The sequence below is a fragment of the Amphiprion ocellaris genome, chromosome 5, assembly GCF_022539595.1.
Source record: "Amphiprion ocellaris isolate individual 3 ecotype Okinawa chromosome 5, ASM2253959v1, whole genome shotgun sequence".
Classification (NCBI taxonomy): Eukaryota; Metazoa; Chordata; class Actinopteri; family Pomacentridae; genus Amphiprion; species Amphiprion ocellaris.
In genome coordinates this window covers 21,009,808-21,027,524 of record NC_072770.1, presented here as the reverse complement: position 1 = coordinate 21,027,524, position 17,717 = coordinate 21,009,808, and the positions used below count along the sequence as shown (strand labels likewise).

Genomic DNA, 17,717 nt, shown 5'->3' with positions numbered 1-17,717 from the left:
GTTTCTCCACATCTTGTCTTGATGCCAAGAAAAGCAGCTGCTGGAATCAGCTATTAACACTGCAGATGTGAGATTAGTATCACCCTTTGTATCCAAGTCATGATTGTTCAACTGTATAATAGGGTTTTCTATGCTTCTTTTTTATCAGGAAACGTGGTACTGGCAAGGAGATGCGTCAGCTGATGCTGTGGTGATGAGTGGGGTGAGATGTTCGGGAACTGAGCTGACTCTGGATCAGTGTCTGCATCACGGAAAACACGTTCTCTGTCCAAAAGGAGGCGGACGCTTTGCCGCGGGAGTCTCTTGTACTCAGAGTAAGAAACAGCAGAGAACAAAAACTATATACATGTGGGATCCTACATAGTTGATGAGCTTTGCTACATTTTATGGGCCGTTTAGACACATAAACCTTTTCTGCCATTTTAATGTCTCAGATGAAAAAACACAGGGATAAATAATAAAAATGAACGATCTTTGCTTCAGTTTTAGGGTCTTGGTATTGTGATGCTGAATGAATCTGTGGCACTAGAAAACAACAGAGCCATTGTTAATGTGATTAGTAAAACTTAAGTATGACAAATTGAAACATTGTCTTCTAAAAAGTCACATGAACAAGAAAAAATGAAGTGAAATATGTCAAAATTAGTTTAAAAAAATAAAACTGTGGTAGTGTATTTAATTATTTTGTCAAAACAGACTTGATGCTATACAGCTAATTGGGGAAATATCAGATTTCATTTCTGTCTCTCATCACCACATCTCATGCTGCTCTCTCCCTCTCAGCGGCCCCAGACCTGGTCCTGAGTTCTCAGGTTGTGGAGCAGACCACCTACCTGGAGGATAGACCCATGTACGTCCTGCAGTGTGCCCAGGAGGAGCACTGTCTGTCCAGCAGCGCTGACAAAGCCGACTCTACTTCCTACCGCCGCCTTCTCCGCTTCTCCTCCCAGATCCACAACAACGGCCAGTCAGACTTCAGACCCCGGGCGGCACATCACTCCTGGGTCTGGCATGAATGTCACAGGTGAGCCATCATCCCAACATACAGTTTGTAGTTTACTAGTCTTATCATAGCTGGTGACTGTGTGAAACTTTATTGTAACTCTCAGTTAAATGCACAGGATATCACTGCTAAAGCTAACCTTCCTAGGAATACCTATATCCTACTGCAAACTAGATTTTCCACCATTATACCAGATCATGGTGTTAAGAGAGAGGCAGACTTATCTGACTCAAAGGACAACCACTAGACGAGTGGGTGATGAATAAATACATGTATATTATTGCAGAGCTCCTAAATATAGGTGTGTCTACGATGTTTCAACAGTTTTATGTCCTTGTATAATCCAGGCATTACCACAGTATGGAAGTTTTCACCCACTATGACTTGATGAGTCTGAACGGCACTAAAGTTGCAGAGGGACACAAAGCCAGCTTCTGTCTGGAGGACACACATTGTGACGAAGGTAAATACAGACACTTCCTTTTTCATTATGTTACATATGTGGGCTTCAGAGCATATTCTATTTCACTTATCATGACCTTCTTATATATGAAGAACCTATGTTAAAACTATATTAATATCTGCCATTTCAAAAAAGAATATGATCAAGTTAATTAAAATCTACTGCTTGTTGTCCAACTGATGAAATGAAGATCTGAACAAAGCTACACTTGAATGGGTCGATATGAAATCTAAAATGTGCTCTGAATTCAGGTATCCAGAAGAGGTACGAATGTGCAAATTTTGGCGCACAGGGCATCACAGTCGGCTGCTGGGATACCTACAGGCACGACATCGACTGTCAGTGGATTGACATCACTGACGTGAAGCCCGGCGACTACATCTTCCAGGTAAAACATCTGGTCTGTTCGTCTAGCTGTAGTCGATATGGAACATCTGCTGCTGGAATGATCCGTCTCATCTCCAGCCAGAATGTTCTTACAGACCAAACAGATATCAACAGTTTCCACATTTCTGTGTCTGCTTGTGTCTGGCATTAGGCCTAGGTATATTCCTATTTAGACTTAGAACAAGTGAACAGAGGTTGTTGAAGGACACTGAACTTTCTGATGACATTAAATTTACAGTTTCTAGGTTGTAGGGTGAACTCTGATCCCATCTTTATGAGCTGCAGTAATTAAACATTTTGTTTTTGAGAAGCTACTAGCCTTTCTCTTTGCTGCCAGTTACTACATCTGTATTTTTCTGTTCTTTGTAATACCTTATTTACTTCATTTAAATGATTTATTAACAGTTTCTAAATGTGCCAAGAGGAAAGGCTTCAACGCTTCTAACAGTGTTTTTCCTCTTACAGATAGTGATAAATCCAAACTATGAGGTTGCAGAATCAGATTACACCAACAACATTATGAGGTGTCGCTCCCGGTACGACGGGCATCGGATATGGACATACAACTGTCATATAGGTGAGACCATGACCTTCGGATGAAACAATATTTACTAGAATCGTAAAAAGTTCAGTGGAGCATTATACTGTACTGTATTCACTTTTATCTAAAGAAAAATCTACATTAAAATGCAGAGTCTGTGTGACATTTGAATCATCACATCCTGAACTGGTGCGACAGTGTAGGTTCTGCATCATTATATTAAATATTCTGAGTTTATTTATGTTTCTATCCCCTAAAATGGGTGACGGAGTATAAAAATATTTTTTAGAACAATCCATGTGATGTAAATTTAATAGTATCATTGAATACAGTTGAGTCATTTTTAACATTAAGACTTCTTGACAGCATGAATTGGTTTACTTTACTTTTAATTCACTGAACTACCCAACAGTTGTAGCTTACTTCTACTGTGAATAAACAAAAATATCGCAGAGATTCCAAAGAGTAATTCCTGTCTCTTATGAGGCACTAAAGATTATTTCAAGAAAAAGCTATTTCAGTACAATAAAACTAAAATATTCAACATCTTTCTCCAACATTAATAATTCTTTCTGTATGGCATCTTTCACAGATTCAAGGTTGATGTTAAGTCAGTGACAAAAGGACCTTAAAATAACAGCACCATAACAAGTATAAAAGAACCGAACATTCCAAGTTTCCAGAGCTCAAACTTCAACTGTTCAAAACCACTTTCTGTAATGTGGTTTGAAGAACATGAACACTTTGCCTAAAGTAGCTATGTGTTAAGTAAAATACTAGGAACCACTTAACATCTTGCAATTTGTTTTAAAATGAACAAACCATTAGAAGATATCTGAGTTCAGTAACATTAAAGTAATATTTAGTGTCATTTTTGCACAAAATAATTTCTGTTAATAAATCTTCATTACTATTATGATCCTGAGCATTACCTGGTGGATGAATTTGTCATTAAAGGTCCCATAACATACTCATTTTAAACAAGTTAGTTTATGTGTCACATGCCTCAATAATGTGTATTTCAAGTTTAAGCTCAAAATGCTGCACAGACGGTGAATTCATAAACAATACCTATACATAATACTTGGTTTGGCTTTTTAACCCTGTTCTAAACGGACTGTTTCAGTATTTGAATGATGTTCAATTTGTCGTTGACTATCATAGGATAATGTTATTTCTTTTACACCGACAAATCAAAGATAAGATGGTTTTACCTTAGCTGACATGTTTCAACTGCAACTGCAAGAAATAACGTTATCCTAGGACTGTTTCAGTGTCGGTAGGTAGCTTTAAATGCAGCATCTGTCTGTGCTCTCTCGGCAGCTGAAGCCGGACATGTGAATATGTTTAAAAACAATAAAATTGAAATGAACCTGCATTTGGTGTAATACGACCATGCTAAGTTGGAAGGATAAAACGCTTATGAATAATTATGCAACTAACCCTGCATCACCCGGGCAAAGTGGAAACAAAAAAATACCCTGTCCGTACATTTAACACCCCTGAAACGCACCTTAATGTCAAGTCAACATGCAATAAAACTCAAACATTTTAAAACATTCTTCCAGTATTTCCAGTGCCTTTAGAACCATCTGTTTCATACCTTATTGTTTCTTTAATGTGTGATGCTAACAGTGAGCAACAGGAACCACAACAGTAACGTCCAAAGGGAACAGGTTCAGCTATGGGACAGCAGCTCTGAGGTTAATTGTTGTGTCTTGCTCAAAGACACTTCAGCAGGGTGGATGTTGACGGCTGCCTTTTTCAGTGAAGAGGACACATAGTGCTGGACAGCAGCTGTACTCTTCATAATCAGTCGTTTATGGCCACTGTGGCCACTGCTGGACCTTTCTGTAGGAAAGACAAAAATAAATCATTTCCAAAAGTTAGTCAACTTTAGGCTACAGTTGGTCTCATTTTGTGTCAATAATTTGCTAATGAAATGTTTTTCTGGTTATGTCATCATTTTATCACCACATCACAAGGGGCAGGCTTGTTCAGATGGTGCAATTTTATCAGTTCAAAAAAGAGCGGTACTGAATTAATTACATCAGCTTCACTAAGAAACTAATAGGAATAATTTAACAAGAACATCTGATATGTAAATAGATAAAGAGGTTTGATCATTTCCTCCTCATCTTCTCTCGTTATCACAGGTGGCACACTGAGTTCAGACACGGAGGAAACATTTCCAGGATTGCTGACCAACCAGCTTTCACACAGGTAGACCTTCAATGGACAGCACAGATGGTCGGCATTGGAGAAGTGGATACTAATATTTGACAACCACTAGAGGAGGCTGTATGGTTTTGCTTCCTGAAGCAGCGTGTGATTGTTGCTGGGCTAAGCTGGTATGATAGATTACAACTCAATGGAAAAATGAACTGCTTGCTTGCTAAATCCATTAACCGCATTCCGCTGTAAACAAGTGTTTCTATCTTTTAGTGTCTCTTGCATTTCCTGTCAGTACAATGTAGGTTTGCCATGGTGCTGCTTATTGGGAGAAATGTCATACAAATGGCAGCTTAATAACTTATTAAACTGTGCAAACAGTTGCCTTCTAAGCCAAAGTTTTAAGTGTTTGGGAAACACCTCAAACAAAAAGTCATTAGATGAGTCCATGGCTTTTATTGTCAAGCTTGCTTTGAATGGATGAATGTAGTCCTCTGTTAAATCTGGTGCTATAACTAGTCAGAATTTTGCACTGTGTGTTTTTCAGCAAATTGCTGAATGGAAAGGCAGGTGTACAAATTACATTTGCTCCCACAGTATTAATAGTTAAAGTTATTTACTCAAAACTGAAAACAAATACAGTGCATGATTATAATAATCACTGCACAGCAACATGCCACAAACTATGGCAACAACACAACCGACAAGACAAATAACCTCTGTTCTCAGAGGGTCTGTATTTAACTCTCTAAAAGTTATGAAAACTTGTAACCACATCTGTATTATGAGGGACTCAAAATAAGATTTATTGTATTTTCTGTTGGAGCCCCCAAGAGCCAAATGTGACCGATGCCAACAGTTGCTTGGATTTGGTTCCTGCAGTGTTTCTGACAGTCTGTGAAGATTTTTAGTCATAAATTTGAGTTAGAATTAAACTGCATGGGATAGAGTGTTTTTCTCCCATGAATTTGTGTTCCACATACTTGAGCTATTAGCTTCTTTCTCAGTGTCTGAGTTTCATTAAATTATTATCGTCAGGGACTATGATACCATTGTGGAAGTACTGTAACAGCCACACATTTATGTGAAAATGCCTCTTCGTGGTTTTGTAAATTAGTTTTTTTTAATGTAGCAATTCAAGGATCCTTCATTTTACAAGGGTACTTGTTAGTTGCTGTCTGTTTTTATTTTGTATGCATGAATGAATGTGGAAAAGCATTACATTTTTTAAATAAAAAATGGTGAAAGCAGACAAACCTTTGTTATGTTTCTTTATGAGTATTAAACCATTTTTAAAGCAACCTAGGATTTACATCCTGATCCTAATAAAAGGCACACTTCTGGTTCAAATTCAACTTTCAGACAGATGACTTCACCTTTTCTTCAAGCACTGTTTAAAATGAAGAATTCATAGGTGAATCAAGGACTGCAGGCTGTCCAGTCCTTGAGGCAGCAAAGCAACCGCAAACCAAAATAATTTCCACCACTTTACTTTACAGTTGGTATGAAGTCCTGCTGAAAAGCAAAAACTTACAGTAAAAGTAGACTTATGTGGCAAAGAGCAAATGACTCTGTCTTTGATTTGTCTGTCCAGAGCACACCACAGACGAAGTACTTTGACACCAAGAGTTGCAGAGCTACCTGCAGAGTTCCTGTGAAGAAATTTGGGGGATCCTCAAAACTTCTTTTGGCATCAAACTGCTCTTAGGCTGACTGGGACAGCCAGTCCTGGAAAAATTGTCAGTGATTTAAAATCTCCACCACTAGAAGATGACTTTATTCCCTTCCAGCTGAATGATTTATTTTTAATAATTTGGGGATCATTTTAAATCCCTGATTTGCAGGTATCCAAAACAATTTAGTTTTGTGATAATTAGCACTTTGTGAATATTCAGAAAAAACACAAAGGATGCTTTAATTACAGAAAGCTTCTACTGGCCAACAAAATAAGTCACTTCACAACTGGCATTAAAATGCATCTCCTTGTGCATCTCCAGTCATCACTTGTGATCAGATCTCACTTCTCCACTCTATATGCAAATAACAACATCTCTGTTTGCAAAGATCAGATAGAACAGCAAGCAGAAATGACCAGAATTTAAACAAGAAGTCACCACAATACAGTCTGGGTAAAGGAAAACCAAATACAGTGATATAGCTCTATGAGACTTTCAGAATTCTTAGACAATCTGGGCAAAGCCAGTTTCTGCAATTTGAGAACAAGGATAAATATTACACAGATGATGTAAGTGGGGAAGGTAGCCCTGCAGTGCACCCCAGGATACATTTCCACACACACTTCTTAAAGAATGTGGCCATATGTGGCCCAGACCACCTCCAAAAGTGGTCTGACTGATTGTCATGCTATCTGAACAGTTTTGGGTGCATTCACATCTGTACTCCACTAGTCTTCGGATAACCAGACATGCATGTTAATCACAGATGTGGACAGAGCTACAGACAATCTGGCAAAGAATAAAGGGTAACAGGGAAGTACATGGGGTTGACTGGAAGCTAAATGAGAGGCAGGCATGCATAAAATGCTGGTGAGGAGCAAAACCATGGTGAGGTGAGCAGTAAACACACTGACACGAGACACTGACGACCTCTGGTGGATGAGAGGAGTGACACAGGGTGGAAGGAGAATGAACTAATGACAGGATAATTCCATGACAAAAACTACCGACCTGTCCTACTCAAATCACCATAACAGTGATAAATGGGCAAAGACATAAAAAGTATTATTTCTAGTGATTGTAACAACATGAGCTGATGACGATAATATGCAGCAGCTACTCCAGAGCTATTTTTCTCTGTCTGCAACAAGGAAAACAATGCAATGGTGACACAAGCTGACTTTCAGATCACAGAAAATGAATGAATTTCCACTAACTCCTCATCCAAGTCCAAGGTGTTTGCTAGAAAAACCTAAAATACCTCCTCAAACCTGTAGCTGATAGTTTGCTCACCTGCAGTATCTGCTAACAGCACTAGCATTTTTCTTTAATATCGCTGCACTCTCCCTCGTCCCTGTTTGCCCAAGGCTCTGGTGACCATCCGCCTGGCAACAGCACAGTCCGTCCTTGGCCGTTCCTTCACTGGCTGGATAAACTCTGGAAGAAGGCACAAACACAACCATCTGATCCACATCAAAAGCTTCAAAATTAGTATAAAATAAGAAAATAATAATATTGTAGTTTAAAATATCTCCTGAAATTTCTCCTAGTAGCCACAGGACTATTGGTGAATCTCCTACCTGCTGATCTGATGGCCTTGCCTTTGGCCTTTTTACTTCCTTTAGCCAGTGTTCGTGTCTTCAGCAGTGGGTGGCAGATGGAGAGGGCACGGAGTGCTGTACATGACACAATAAACATGTCTATAACATAAATAAACATTATTTATATGCCAGCGTTCACCCTCAAACCCAAAACCAGGTTCATTGTGCAGGAAAGGCTCTCACCTGCCGACTCACTGGGGAAAACGCCTAGAGCATGTGTATTGTCCACCCACTGGATCTTCATTCCACCATCGCTGAGACAGACAGAGAAGCAGTTTATGAAATTGGTGGCTACATAAGAAAATATCTAAGGCACCAATTAGAAAGTTGAAAAACGGAATAAACTCAGAAGAAATCCCAATAAACACACCTAGGTTCCACTTTGTATTGTACACCTGCACAATCTCATGCAATTCAACACAACACTGGCAACGTTTGTAATGTTTTTTTTTTTTGTGGCATTGTTAGAAATATTCAATTGTGTTTGGTATATCCAAATTATAGTTAAAGGTGGCACTGTACGGACTACGCTATCTTGAGTAATGTGTATTACATACAGTATTATTGAATGACCACCTTGATGACAGTGTCAAAAAAGAACATTACTGACTTTGTAAATGTAGGAATGTTTTTGGCAGTTCATGTGTACGGAGTAAAATATCAAAGGAAACAAAACAGCAGTAAAGACGTTTAGAGTCTCAACTCCCTGCTCTCACCTGTACTCTACAAAAGCATCGAGAAGGTCATCTGTCTTCAACACAGCTGGGAAGTCATAAATCTCAATCACATGGCGAAAGCCATCCAAGTTAAAATGCATCATCTCATAACAAGAGTAGTCATTCTGGACATGCTCAATGGAAACAGGAACCGCCTCTTTTAGATGTGCCTTAATCTGAAGGAACACACAATATATACATACATTATTGCCATTAGATGAAAAGGATTATGTAATGTGTAGATTTATCAAAAAAAAGATATCAATAATGATGGAATACCTGAATGAAGAGATGATTATATTGTTTATGTGAGTATTAGTGAGTGAAAAAGTATAGAAACAATAGAAAAACAATCACACCAACAAAGTGAGCGTTAACTCACCTCTTCAGTAAGATCATCTGTGTCTGTGCTTGTGTCTTCTGTCAGAGGACTGTTTGCCACAATATCAACATCTTCCTCGTCCTTTACAGTCATGTTACTGAAGTGCGACTGAATCTTGTCCCAGACAACGGCCTCACCGTCATGTAGCCTCAGCTCCAAGTTTTGTTTCTCCTCCTGAGTACACGGCACTGAACTGTCTGAGGAAGGGTCAAGAACACTGTCTGCTACACTGGAGAATGATCCCGGTCTGGTAGTGGAGTCACTCTTTCCATTTTCTTTACTTTCAGGGCAGGAACAAGAGTCCGATGAACTGCTAATAGAGCTACCGCTATGACAAGCCGTGGGTCCTTGCGAGTTTTGTGAAGACAGTCTCCCCCGAGCAGCTCGTGGCACGTAGAGGGCCTTATCCGGCCTCTTAGGTCTTCGGCTTCGTGTTGGAATTGAATGTTTAGGCTTGATATTACCAACCGCCTCCCCACTGCTACTTACAGGCTCTTCACTCAAGCTGCTGTTGCTCTCCAAGTTGCTGTCGTCCTCAACCTCACCCCTACAGAAAAACGCATAAAAGTGTAAAATGTCTGTATAAAAATTAAAGAATTTTCAATAGTAGCAGAATGACATGTGCAATGTTAAATATTCAAAACCAACTACACTGCTTTCAATCACTTTGTAGGACTTTTCTCCCTTTCAGTATCCTGCGCTTGATCACATTTTTAAATACTATTCAAAAAAATAGAGGTTTAACTCTATAACATGTCTAGATTACATGTACCAATTGTGCCTTTACATCATCTCATCTAAATTCAGTTCCTTGCAGTTTTTAAAATGCATAACAGATGGTTAGGTGTGACCAGCAATGTGCTCAGTACCTGAGCTCAGAGTGGCAAACCACCACCCTACGGCACCAGCTCTCCCCTACAGAGAAGGTGCTGAGGTCTGGCAGGTCCTCTGTGGTCTTGTGAATCAGGTATCGCAGTCTGCTGGGTAAAGGGGGAAACAGAAGCACACTGGACAGGGACACAGGAGGGAATGACAGAGATAGACAGTGAGTGGCTATTTTTTCTTTGATGTACAAAAACAACATGATTTTTTTAATAATAGAAACCCAACATTGAGGCTTAGTAGATAACATAGGGCAGTCTCAGTGAGATCAAGATCTTTTTTGCTACAGAGACAATAAACATACCCAGTCACACAAATGGACATATAAAAGGCTTCAGAAACAATCACGTCTCTTTAAAAAGATCTAAGTTAACAATTAAAACGAGCCCTTCTTGTGTTTAAACTATCTACCAACATGTACTATTCCTGGTGGGGTTTCAAGAGTTGGCTAGACCTGAGATCTGGTCTGGCGAACAGCAAATTTAAATTTGAATGGCAGTATAAGCTACTCATGCTGCTTTTGGTTATGATACTTTTTTTTTTTTTTTTAAGTTAACAAATGGTAGCATGAGGTCAGCAGAGGACCAATGTAGCTGTTCATAAATGTAATATTTATTACAATTTATCTCACAATAGTAAACTGTACCTGTAAAATAGAAATTCACACATTGACACGACTCAATTACACAGTCGTTTTCCTGTCATCGAGTAGAAAACAAACACTCATTTCAATTTAACAACCCCATTTTTATCTCCAGTACCTGTAGTTTTGGTTGAACAGTGTATCTATGATTACAAGACTTTAGGAAGATGTCAAATGAAACAAACATATAACTGAAATGAAATAACGTAACTTGATTAAGTGGTACAAATTCACTTCTTGCTACTTCAGTAGTGCATTTCCTTAAGACACCTTTCAGAAATAGGACACGTAACACAGGTGGCTTCGTTAGTCTGTTCAACTAACAATATTCTGTCAATCGGACAAACATTACTTTAACACTAGCTTTATTCGGGCATACCCACCTCAGTGATGGAGACAAGTTCATTTTTCATGCTTGTGAACTTGGACAGTACATTAAGTGATGTAGCTATAATACATACTAATGCAATAGCAAACAAACGTCTAAATCTAAACTAATAGCAGGCTTATCAAACAGTCGATATAACTAGTAGCCTAGTATATTTATAAACTACTAACAAGGAAAGTTCTATTCATTACCACAAGTTGAGTAAAAATGTCTCGACTGCTGTGATGGGGCTCAGGACTCAACTCAAGGACAGCTGCTATGTAACAAATGATTAAACTGAAGCTTTTCAACTGTGACTTCGAGTATGTGAAATAGATCCTGATTGATTCTGTCCCCTTGTCAGGATAATGCATAAGTAATTAATGAAGTTGCTGCTGTTGTTCCAAGTGTGTAAATGCTTGCAACTATCCATCTTTGGAGATGCTGATATTGATTCTGCAGACATTTAATAAACCTAGTGTGAAGACTCCTACCAACAGCTGGCAGCAACAAATTCAACCACAACTCCCGTTAACGTTTTGTCAAAATCCAGACTACATTTATTGCTGATGACTCTCATTCATCTAGGCTGCAAATTTCACTTGAAAGCGACCAGGGTGCTCATTAAATTAACGAATATAAGCGTTACCTCTTTCGGTTGCTCTTCTCTCTGTATGCCCACAGCTCATCCTTGACACAATGCACGAATTTACACTCTTCCATCGGAGAATACATGTTGGCGCCAGGGTGGATAGAGAAGAGCTGGTGCTGTGGACAGTAATGTCAAGTTAACTTTTAACTCACCTAACCAGTTCTAACGTCAAAACCAATCAGCCACAAGCTAAAGGCAAATTCACGTTTTACTAGCAACTTTAGCTAGCAGGTACGACTAGCTAGGTTAAAGAAAGGACTACCACCTTTACTGGCTGAAGAAGCGTAGAAAACTATTTGGTTTTTCAGTATTAGTGACCTCAAACAGGAGTTAAATTCACAACACATCTACCTTAGCCTGGTGTACACACACACGTGGCCGTTAAATGTCACTTTAGCAGATGCTACCTGAAGCTAGTGGTAAGCCGCTGGTCTTACCGTTGAGGTTGAGGCTTCAGCGAAATGTTGTGGACGGAGTGTCGCAGGTAAACATAGTTAAAGTCACCGCCAGCAGTGCTTCAGCAGCTAGCAAACAGCAGCTAGCCTCCGGAAACAGATATTTCTGTTGTTGATGTTGTTCTTAACGTCGACATCCGCTCTGACTTCTTCAGAATTAAAGTCCCTTTCAACATTAGCTAAACCAGACTGAAAATATTATCTTAGTTTTATAATTTATATAGAGACGGTGATTTAAAACCAAGTGCCCCCTTTCACATTAGGGAAATTGCCAAGTTTTAATTTTATATAACCTACCCTTCCCTAAAAGTTGGGTAAATTTTTAGGTAACATTTTGTCAGCACAAAATAAGCCTCTGTTTTCTTTTATTATAATATACATATACAAACTTTTTTTTGTTGTTGTTACTTTTTTTAAGTTACATGGAATGATGAAGTGAGTAAAAAGTTTTGACCCCAATATATTTTGGCTTTTATTTTTTTTACAACAATGTATAAGATAGATAGATAGATAGATAGATAGATAGATAGATAGATAGATAGATAGATAGATAGATAGATAGATAGATAGATAGATAGATAGATAGATAGATAGATAGATAGATAGATAGATAGATAGATAGATAGATAGATAGATAGATAGATAGATAGATACTTTATTTAAAGAAATTCAAAACTCTTTCAAGTCAAAGTGAAAACAGATTTCTACAAATCAATGTCAATTCATAAAGTAAAATGCTTGATTGCATAAGTACTGACTCTCTTCAAATCAGTAGACACACCCTTGGCTGCAATTACACCACTGAGCCTGTGTGGATGGGTTTCCATCAGCTTTGTATATCTGGACACTTCTATTTTACCCCACTCACCTCAGCAAAACTGATCAAGCTCCGTCATGTTGCATGGGGATTATGAGTGAACAGCCCCTTTCAAGCACAGTCACCAATTCTCAATTGGATTGAGGTCTGGGCTCTGACTTGGCCACTTCAGAACATTCACTTTGTAGTTTTTAAAGCAATTCTATGTAGCTCTGGCTGTATACTTTAGGTCATTGTTATGCTGGAAAACAGTCTTCACCCAAGACAGTTCTCTTGTAGACTGCAACAGGTCGTCTTTCAGGATTTCCTGTACAATCCTATGATTCATTTTACCCTCTACCTTCACAAGCCTTCCAGGACCTGCATCATGATGCTGCCACCACCATGCATCACAGTGGGCATGGTATGTTTGTGATGATGCGCAGCATTTAGTGTCCACCAAACATCACATCTAAGCAGATGGCCAAAACCTCAATTTTGGTCTCATCACACCAAAGAACTTTCTTCTACTGATTTCTCCCACATACCTTATTGCAAAGATTAAATATTGGCCTTTTTTCCCCAGCAGTGACTTTCTCTTTGCCACTCCCAGATAAATCTTTGAGAGGTAAAGAAGCTGGGAAACAGCTCGTTTGCAAAGTCACTCCCATCTCAGGTGCTGAAGCTTGCAACTTATTCAGATGGGTCATATGTGTCATGGTGGCCTCATTTGCTAGTCTCTTTCTAGCATGGTCACTCACTTTTGGTTACTCAATTTGCGCATGTACCATACTCTTCCACCTGATTTGTCTTTACTTAATATCTTTACCCCTTACATTCATTCATGGCTGTCTTTAAATATTTTCCTGACCCTGGAAAATCCAGTTTTACTCACTACACACCTCCAACCTGGAATAACCTGCAGAACAATATAAAGCTTGACTCATTTTTATTCTTAGGGCAATTCTGATTTTTCAATTGCACTTTATTTTACTTCCACCTATTCTTGTTACAGTTGATCAATTTGTCTTAAGATCTTCCAAAGAATCTATATTATTTTACTAGCTTTGCCTTTAAATATTCTTATTGCTATCCAAGTTTCTTTTGTGTGCCTACATCTTTTACTTTCCTTCTCAGCTACATTCTAAATGAGGCCTCCATACTTCAGTGTATTCTGACTTAGATAAGGGTTGAATAAGTGAATAAATGAACTTCTCAATCTCTTTAAAGCCTTTTTTATTTTGAGGTTTGAAATAAGGTCCAAACACTATTGGAAATCAAAAGATTTCAGCAAACGACTATTTATTTAGATAAAACATAAGAGTAATTGTAAGAAAAGAAGACCAGTTGTATCAAACACCACCTACAACAATCATCTGTGGAGGGTTTACAATGTCTGATGTTTGGCAATAATGAAAACAGGGATGACATTTGTAACATGGATAGTAAACCTTTTGAGAAACCTGTAGCAGGACTGTTAAGCATGAATCGGGAGATTTAGTGCACCTGTTGTATGTCACAGAGGAGAGGGACATTTCTCAAATAGTACTAGGTGTTGTTATTTAGTGATGCACTTATTAACAGTAAACATGCTTCATCTTAGAAGTCACAAAAATCTCCAACAAGATATGATTCCCCATTAAAAAAAAAAGGTCAAATTCATGCACAGAGAAAAAAACATTTGCCTCAACAAAGGCCACAACCATCATGGTAATACTGTTGAGAACTACCCATACTGTTTACACACTGTGCCAACATCTTCGACCCAACCAGTTTCTATCTAAATTCTTGACGACTACACAGTATTTGACCTTACATCATTTGTTTTACGATACACACGTCAAATCACTCACAATTACCGTGGTCAAAAAGTGGCATTTGACACAATGGCACTAATCGTAAAGACTGGTCTTGATCAACTAGGTCCTGATTTATACATCGCCGCGTATATAAAAAGACATGAAAAACACATTTACAAACATATTAGGATAGCCAGACATTTGAGTACTTATAAATAACAGAGAAAAGGAAGAATAAAATTATATACATAATTCAGGTGGAGCAGAAGTCTGAATATGTGCTGTCAGATAGATGAGGAATATCTGGTGAGAGTCATCAGCCTGCACAGTAAAAGAAGAGAAGAAGCAAAATTCTGTTGGACAAATAAACAAAGGTAAAAACAAATTAAGTTTCAGTGTTGCTTCGGTTCATTTTAAGTCCAGACAAAACCTAAGTGTTTGCAGTCATTATGAAATTATAGAATTACAAGTGCTTACACATTATTAACAATGCAGCTAAAAGACAACATACCCGAGATTATTTTATCTTCCAGAGCCAATACTTCTGTCTTCAAAGATAGTCACTTCAACCTGGAAAAAAAGCTAATTAAGGAAAGTACAGAATGCCACATGCATATTTTCTTATATACCCACATTGTGTTATAACAATGCTGCTTTAATTAATATAGATAATCCTCGCTGTGTCTATTTGTTCAAATCACAAAGGACTGTCTAAAGCTGAGTGAACACTTGCCAGTTTAGAATCATGTTAGCTTAGGTGTCTACCAAATTGACAAGAAATTATCCTGACCAAACCTGTAGGCACAAATATTTTTGGGTGGGTCAGGCAGAAAAATTTATAGATATGGCTTATTTGATCTAAGTTCCAAAATATTCCTTCCCAGAAGTGAACTTCCATATCTTATTAGGTTGATCAGGGGACAGGTCATAACAAAGACCAAAAATACCTACAAAAAGAGAAAATACATGGTTAAGTCTTGTGCAACAACTGTTGCATATTCTGTAGACATCTGTCAGTTAGCCCCAGCAGTCATTCTGATTTTCTGACTTTTGCCAGGTTAAGGATACAACTCGGAGGCCTCTCTCAATGGGGTCGGTCAGCAGCAAGCCCCTGGGAGCATATATCTTCTCATTCTGGTCTTTAATGTATCTGGCAATCTTCTTTAACACCTGTACACAGAAAAAAAGAGAGCAGAATTCAACTGTAAGCTATTGCTGATGCGAAGGTGAGCCCATAAATAAGGGGTCAAACTTAATGTTGATTGAACTGTGGAAAATATCTAGTTGCAATATAAAGCTTTTTAAAAGTTCACTTGAAGCTGAATAATCATTGTGTATTAAATTTAAAGCACGTGTTGGAGCGTTAACACGAGATAACATCTAACTTATAGAGAAAGAGGATGTCATGATTTGGTAAAACTATTGACACAACAGTTTAAACCCCGGTCAGACAGGCTGTAGGATTATTTGAAAACGATATTTCAATTTGAAATTAACTGTTCAGCCCTGGTGAAAATGACAACTGACGCCATACACAGCATAACACAGAAGCAATGTTACCTTCTCATAGTGCGTCTCCATACAGAGGAAGATGGTGTAAGCTGTTAGACAAGCCAAACAACCCTCCAGGTATGACTTCCCTCCCAGTTTCTCTGCCTCTGCATACAGGTTGTTCAGAGTCTGGATCGTCTCCTCAAACTGCTGCTTATCGAGCTGAAACCACAACAACAGTTCATATCCATAATCTCGGAGTACGGAGAAAACAAATATATCATCAGAGTTAACTCAGTACACACCCTTGACTCCAGCTCTGAGGGGAACTTGGTCTGGAACCTGCATATGGTTCCTGAGCTGTAGTCTCTCTGGACAAACACCTTGGAGGAGACAGCTGGCTGCTGGAGGTCCTGTAAGCTGTGGGTCTGGACAAGAAATCAAAATTTACACGACTGGCTTGCTAAAAAAGTATGTGTCGGAATAATTACAACAGCAGCACTTATTATCAAGCTAGCTAACATTTGAACTCTGAGGGAAATGAAGACGCTAATATAACGTTAGCCAGATATAACTTATTCATACTCAGGCTACTATAAAGCTAATAGTCACCACAACATGAATTATGTTTCCTTGTACCAACCTAATCTGATGACAGCTGCCATCTATGTAATATTGACTCTATGGGAAATTAGTAAAATATTACTCCACCCTACAATCCTCTTCTGTTATGAGCTAACGTTAGCTAATAACACGCTAGCTTACGTTTGCTGAGCCATCAACGCCGCTGTAAAGTATGGTAATGTTACCCTTTATTATCGCCCACAGCAACAAGAAACCATAAACGGGTGAAATTAGTTAATTATTTACATATCTACATACATGTCAATCTTGAAAAAGCGAAATAAACTTAAAAACTTACCTCAGCCATAGCGGACGTGCCTCCTGAAGCTGCTGCGCATCTGCCGCTGCTGCACCAGGCCCACTGCTTTCAAAATAAAAGCCGATATCTACATCAGGTCATATTTAGCAGCTCAGTGCGAAATTTATTTATATCTTTGCTTATTTTTGAGAGTTATCTAAATGTCCTCTCTGAATTCGAGTTTTTAGTGGACAATGGACAGATTTTGAAATTTAAAAAAAGTTCTGTATAACTATTCAATGTAATTAACTCAACTAGACAAAAAGTACTGGCAGTACTTCCAATTAATAAATATTTAAATTTAAGGTGATACTTCCAAACTGATACAGAACACAAGAGCTCTAATGATTTTTAACACAATGTCTACCAAAATTGGTGTTCCTTTGCATGCTGTGGGTCATTCCATGAAAAATCTTTTAATTTTAGTATATATAAGTAGCCATGTCACATTTTACTTTAAAACTAGCATGACATCATCATAAGGTATATTTGCACATGCTGTACACATGGATATGCATGCACACTGCTTGTTCACCCAGGGTTGGCATGATTTTAATTCCTTGATTAAACAGAATCTCAAGATTCAAAATTTGCAAATGTCAAAATATACCTATATTAGAAAATCATTTTAACACAAGAAATTATGGATGAAAGAGGAGCCTGGTGACAAAATGTAGGTACAAAATGTGCACTTTTTGACCAATCACCTGTCCCACATGGTGATACGCCTGTTGGAAATTTACACTAAAGTTTTTTTTTAATACATCCA

The 17,717-nt window shown here is 38.3% G+C and overlaps 3 protein-coding genes across 6 annotated transcripts in view; 1 reads left to right on the top strand and 2 right to left on the bottom strand.

The window, feature by feature from the left end:
- The window catches only part of loxl2a (lysyl oxidase-like 2a), a 38,618-nt gene extending 32,796 nt beyond the window's left edge, over positions 1 to 5,822 (top strand). Inside the window, exons 9-14 of the mRNA XM_023284329.3 lie at positions 149 to 314; positions 784 to 1,024; positions 1,351 to 1,466; positions 1,718 to 1,854; positions 2,319 to 2,430; positions 4,551 to 5,822. Coding sequence (XP_023140097.1) covers positions 149 to 314; positions 784 to 1,024; positions 1,351 to 1,466; positions 1,718 to 1,854; positions 2,319 to 2,430; positions 4,551 to 4,621 — 843 coding nt within the window. The 3' untranslated portion in view covers positions 4,622 to 5,822. The remainder of the gene's footprint in view (positions 1 to 148; positions 315 to 783; positions 1,025 to 1,350; positions 1,467 to 1,717; positions 1,855 to 2,318; positions 2,431 to 4,550) is intronic.
- Positions 1 to 12,062, bottom strand: part of r3hcc1 (R3H domain and coiled-coil containing 1) — a 28,650-nt gene extending 16,588 nt beyond the window's left edge. For 2 of the 3 annotated variants that reach the window (XM_055010683.1, XM_055010684.1), the window contains exons 1-10: positions 11,923 to 12,062; positions 11,483 to 11,601; positions 9,811 to 9,948; positions 8,942 to 9,488; positions 8,560 to 8,735; positions 8,027 to 8,097; positions 7,823 to 7,942; positions 7,536 to 7,679; positions 3,998 to 4,245; positions 834 to 1,006 (exon numbers count right to left, since the gene is read on the bottom strand). In XM_055010683.1, the coding sequence (XP_054866658.1) occupies positions 7,570 to 7,679; positions 7,823 to 7,942; positions 8,027 to 8,097; positions 8,560 to 8,735; positions 8,942 to 9,488; positions 9,811 to 9,948; positions 11,483 to 11,568 (1,248 nt within the window). In that variant the 5' untranslated portion in view covers positions 11,569 to 11,601; positions 11,923 to 12,062 and the 3' untranslated portion in view covers positions 834 to 1,006; positions 3,998 to 4,245; positions 7,536 to 7,569. The remainder of the gene's footprint in view (positions 1 to 833; positions 1,007 to 3,997; positions 4,246 to 7,535; positions 7,680 to 7,822; positions 7,943 to 8,026; positions 8,098 to 8,559; positions 8,736 to 8,941; positions 9,489 to 9,810; positions 9,949 to 11,482; positions 11,602 to 11,922) is intronic. The other variant, XM_055010685.1, reaches the window with a different exon arrangement.
- A 1,893-nt stretch (positions 12,063 to 13,955) lies between these two features.
- On the bottom strand, positions 13,956 to 17,080 carry golga7 (golgin A7). 2 transcript variants are annotated; one of them, XM_023284327.3, is made up of 6 exons: positions 16,949 to 17,080; positions 16,332 to 16,454; positions 16,096 to 16,248; positions 15,604 to 15,705; positions 15,047 to 15,105; positions 13,956 to 14,888 (listed from the first exon to the last, which is right to left on the bottom strand). In XM_023284327.3, the coding sequence occupies exons 1-5, from the start codon at positions 16,955 to 16,957 to the stop codon at positions 15,058 to 15,060; spliced, it is 435 nt and encodes a 144-aa protein (XP_023140095.1). In that variant the 5' UTR covers positions 16,958 to 17,080; the 3' UTR covers positions 13,956 to 14,888; positions 15,047 to 15,057. The 2 variants fall into 2 exon arrangements, with proteins under 2 accessions (XP_023140095.1, XP_023140094.1); XM_023284326.3 differs by having other exon boundaries at positions 13,956 to 14,856.
- Between the last annotated feature and the right edge of the window lie 637 nt (positions 17,081 to 17,717).

Coding starts and splice junctions, on each gene's coding strand:
- golga7 (XM_023284327.3), bottom strand. Junction 16,249..16,331: donor CCTCAGAGCTGGAGTCAAGG/GTGTGTACTGAG, acceptor TTGTGGTTTCAG/CTCGATAAGCAGCAGTTTGA. Junction 15,106..15,603: donor TTGAGAGAGGCCTCCGAGTT/GTATCCTTAACC, acceptor CTTTTTTTCCAG/GTTGAAGTGACTATCTTTGA.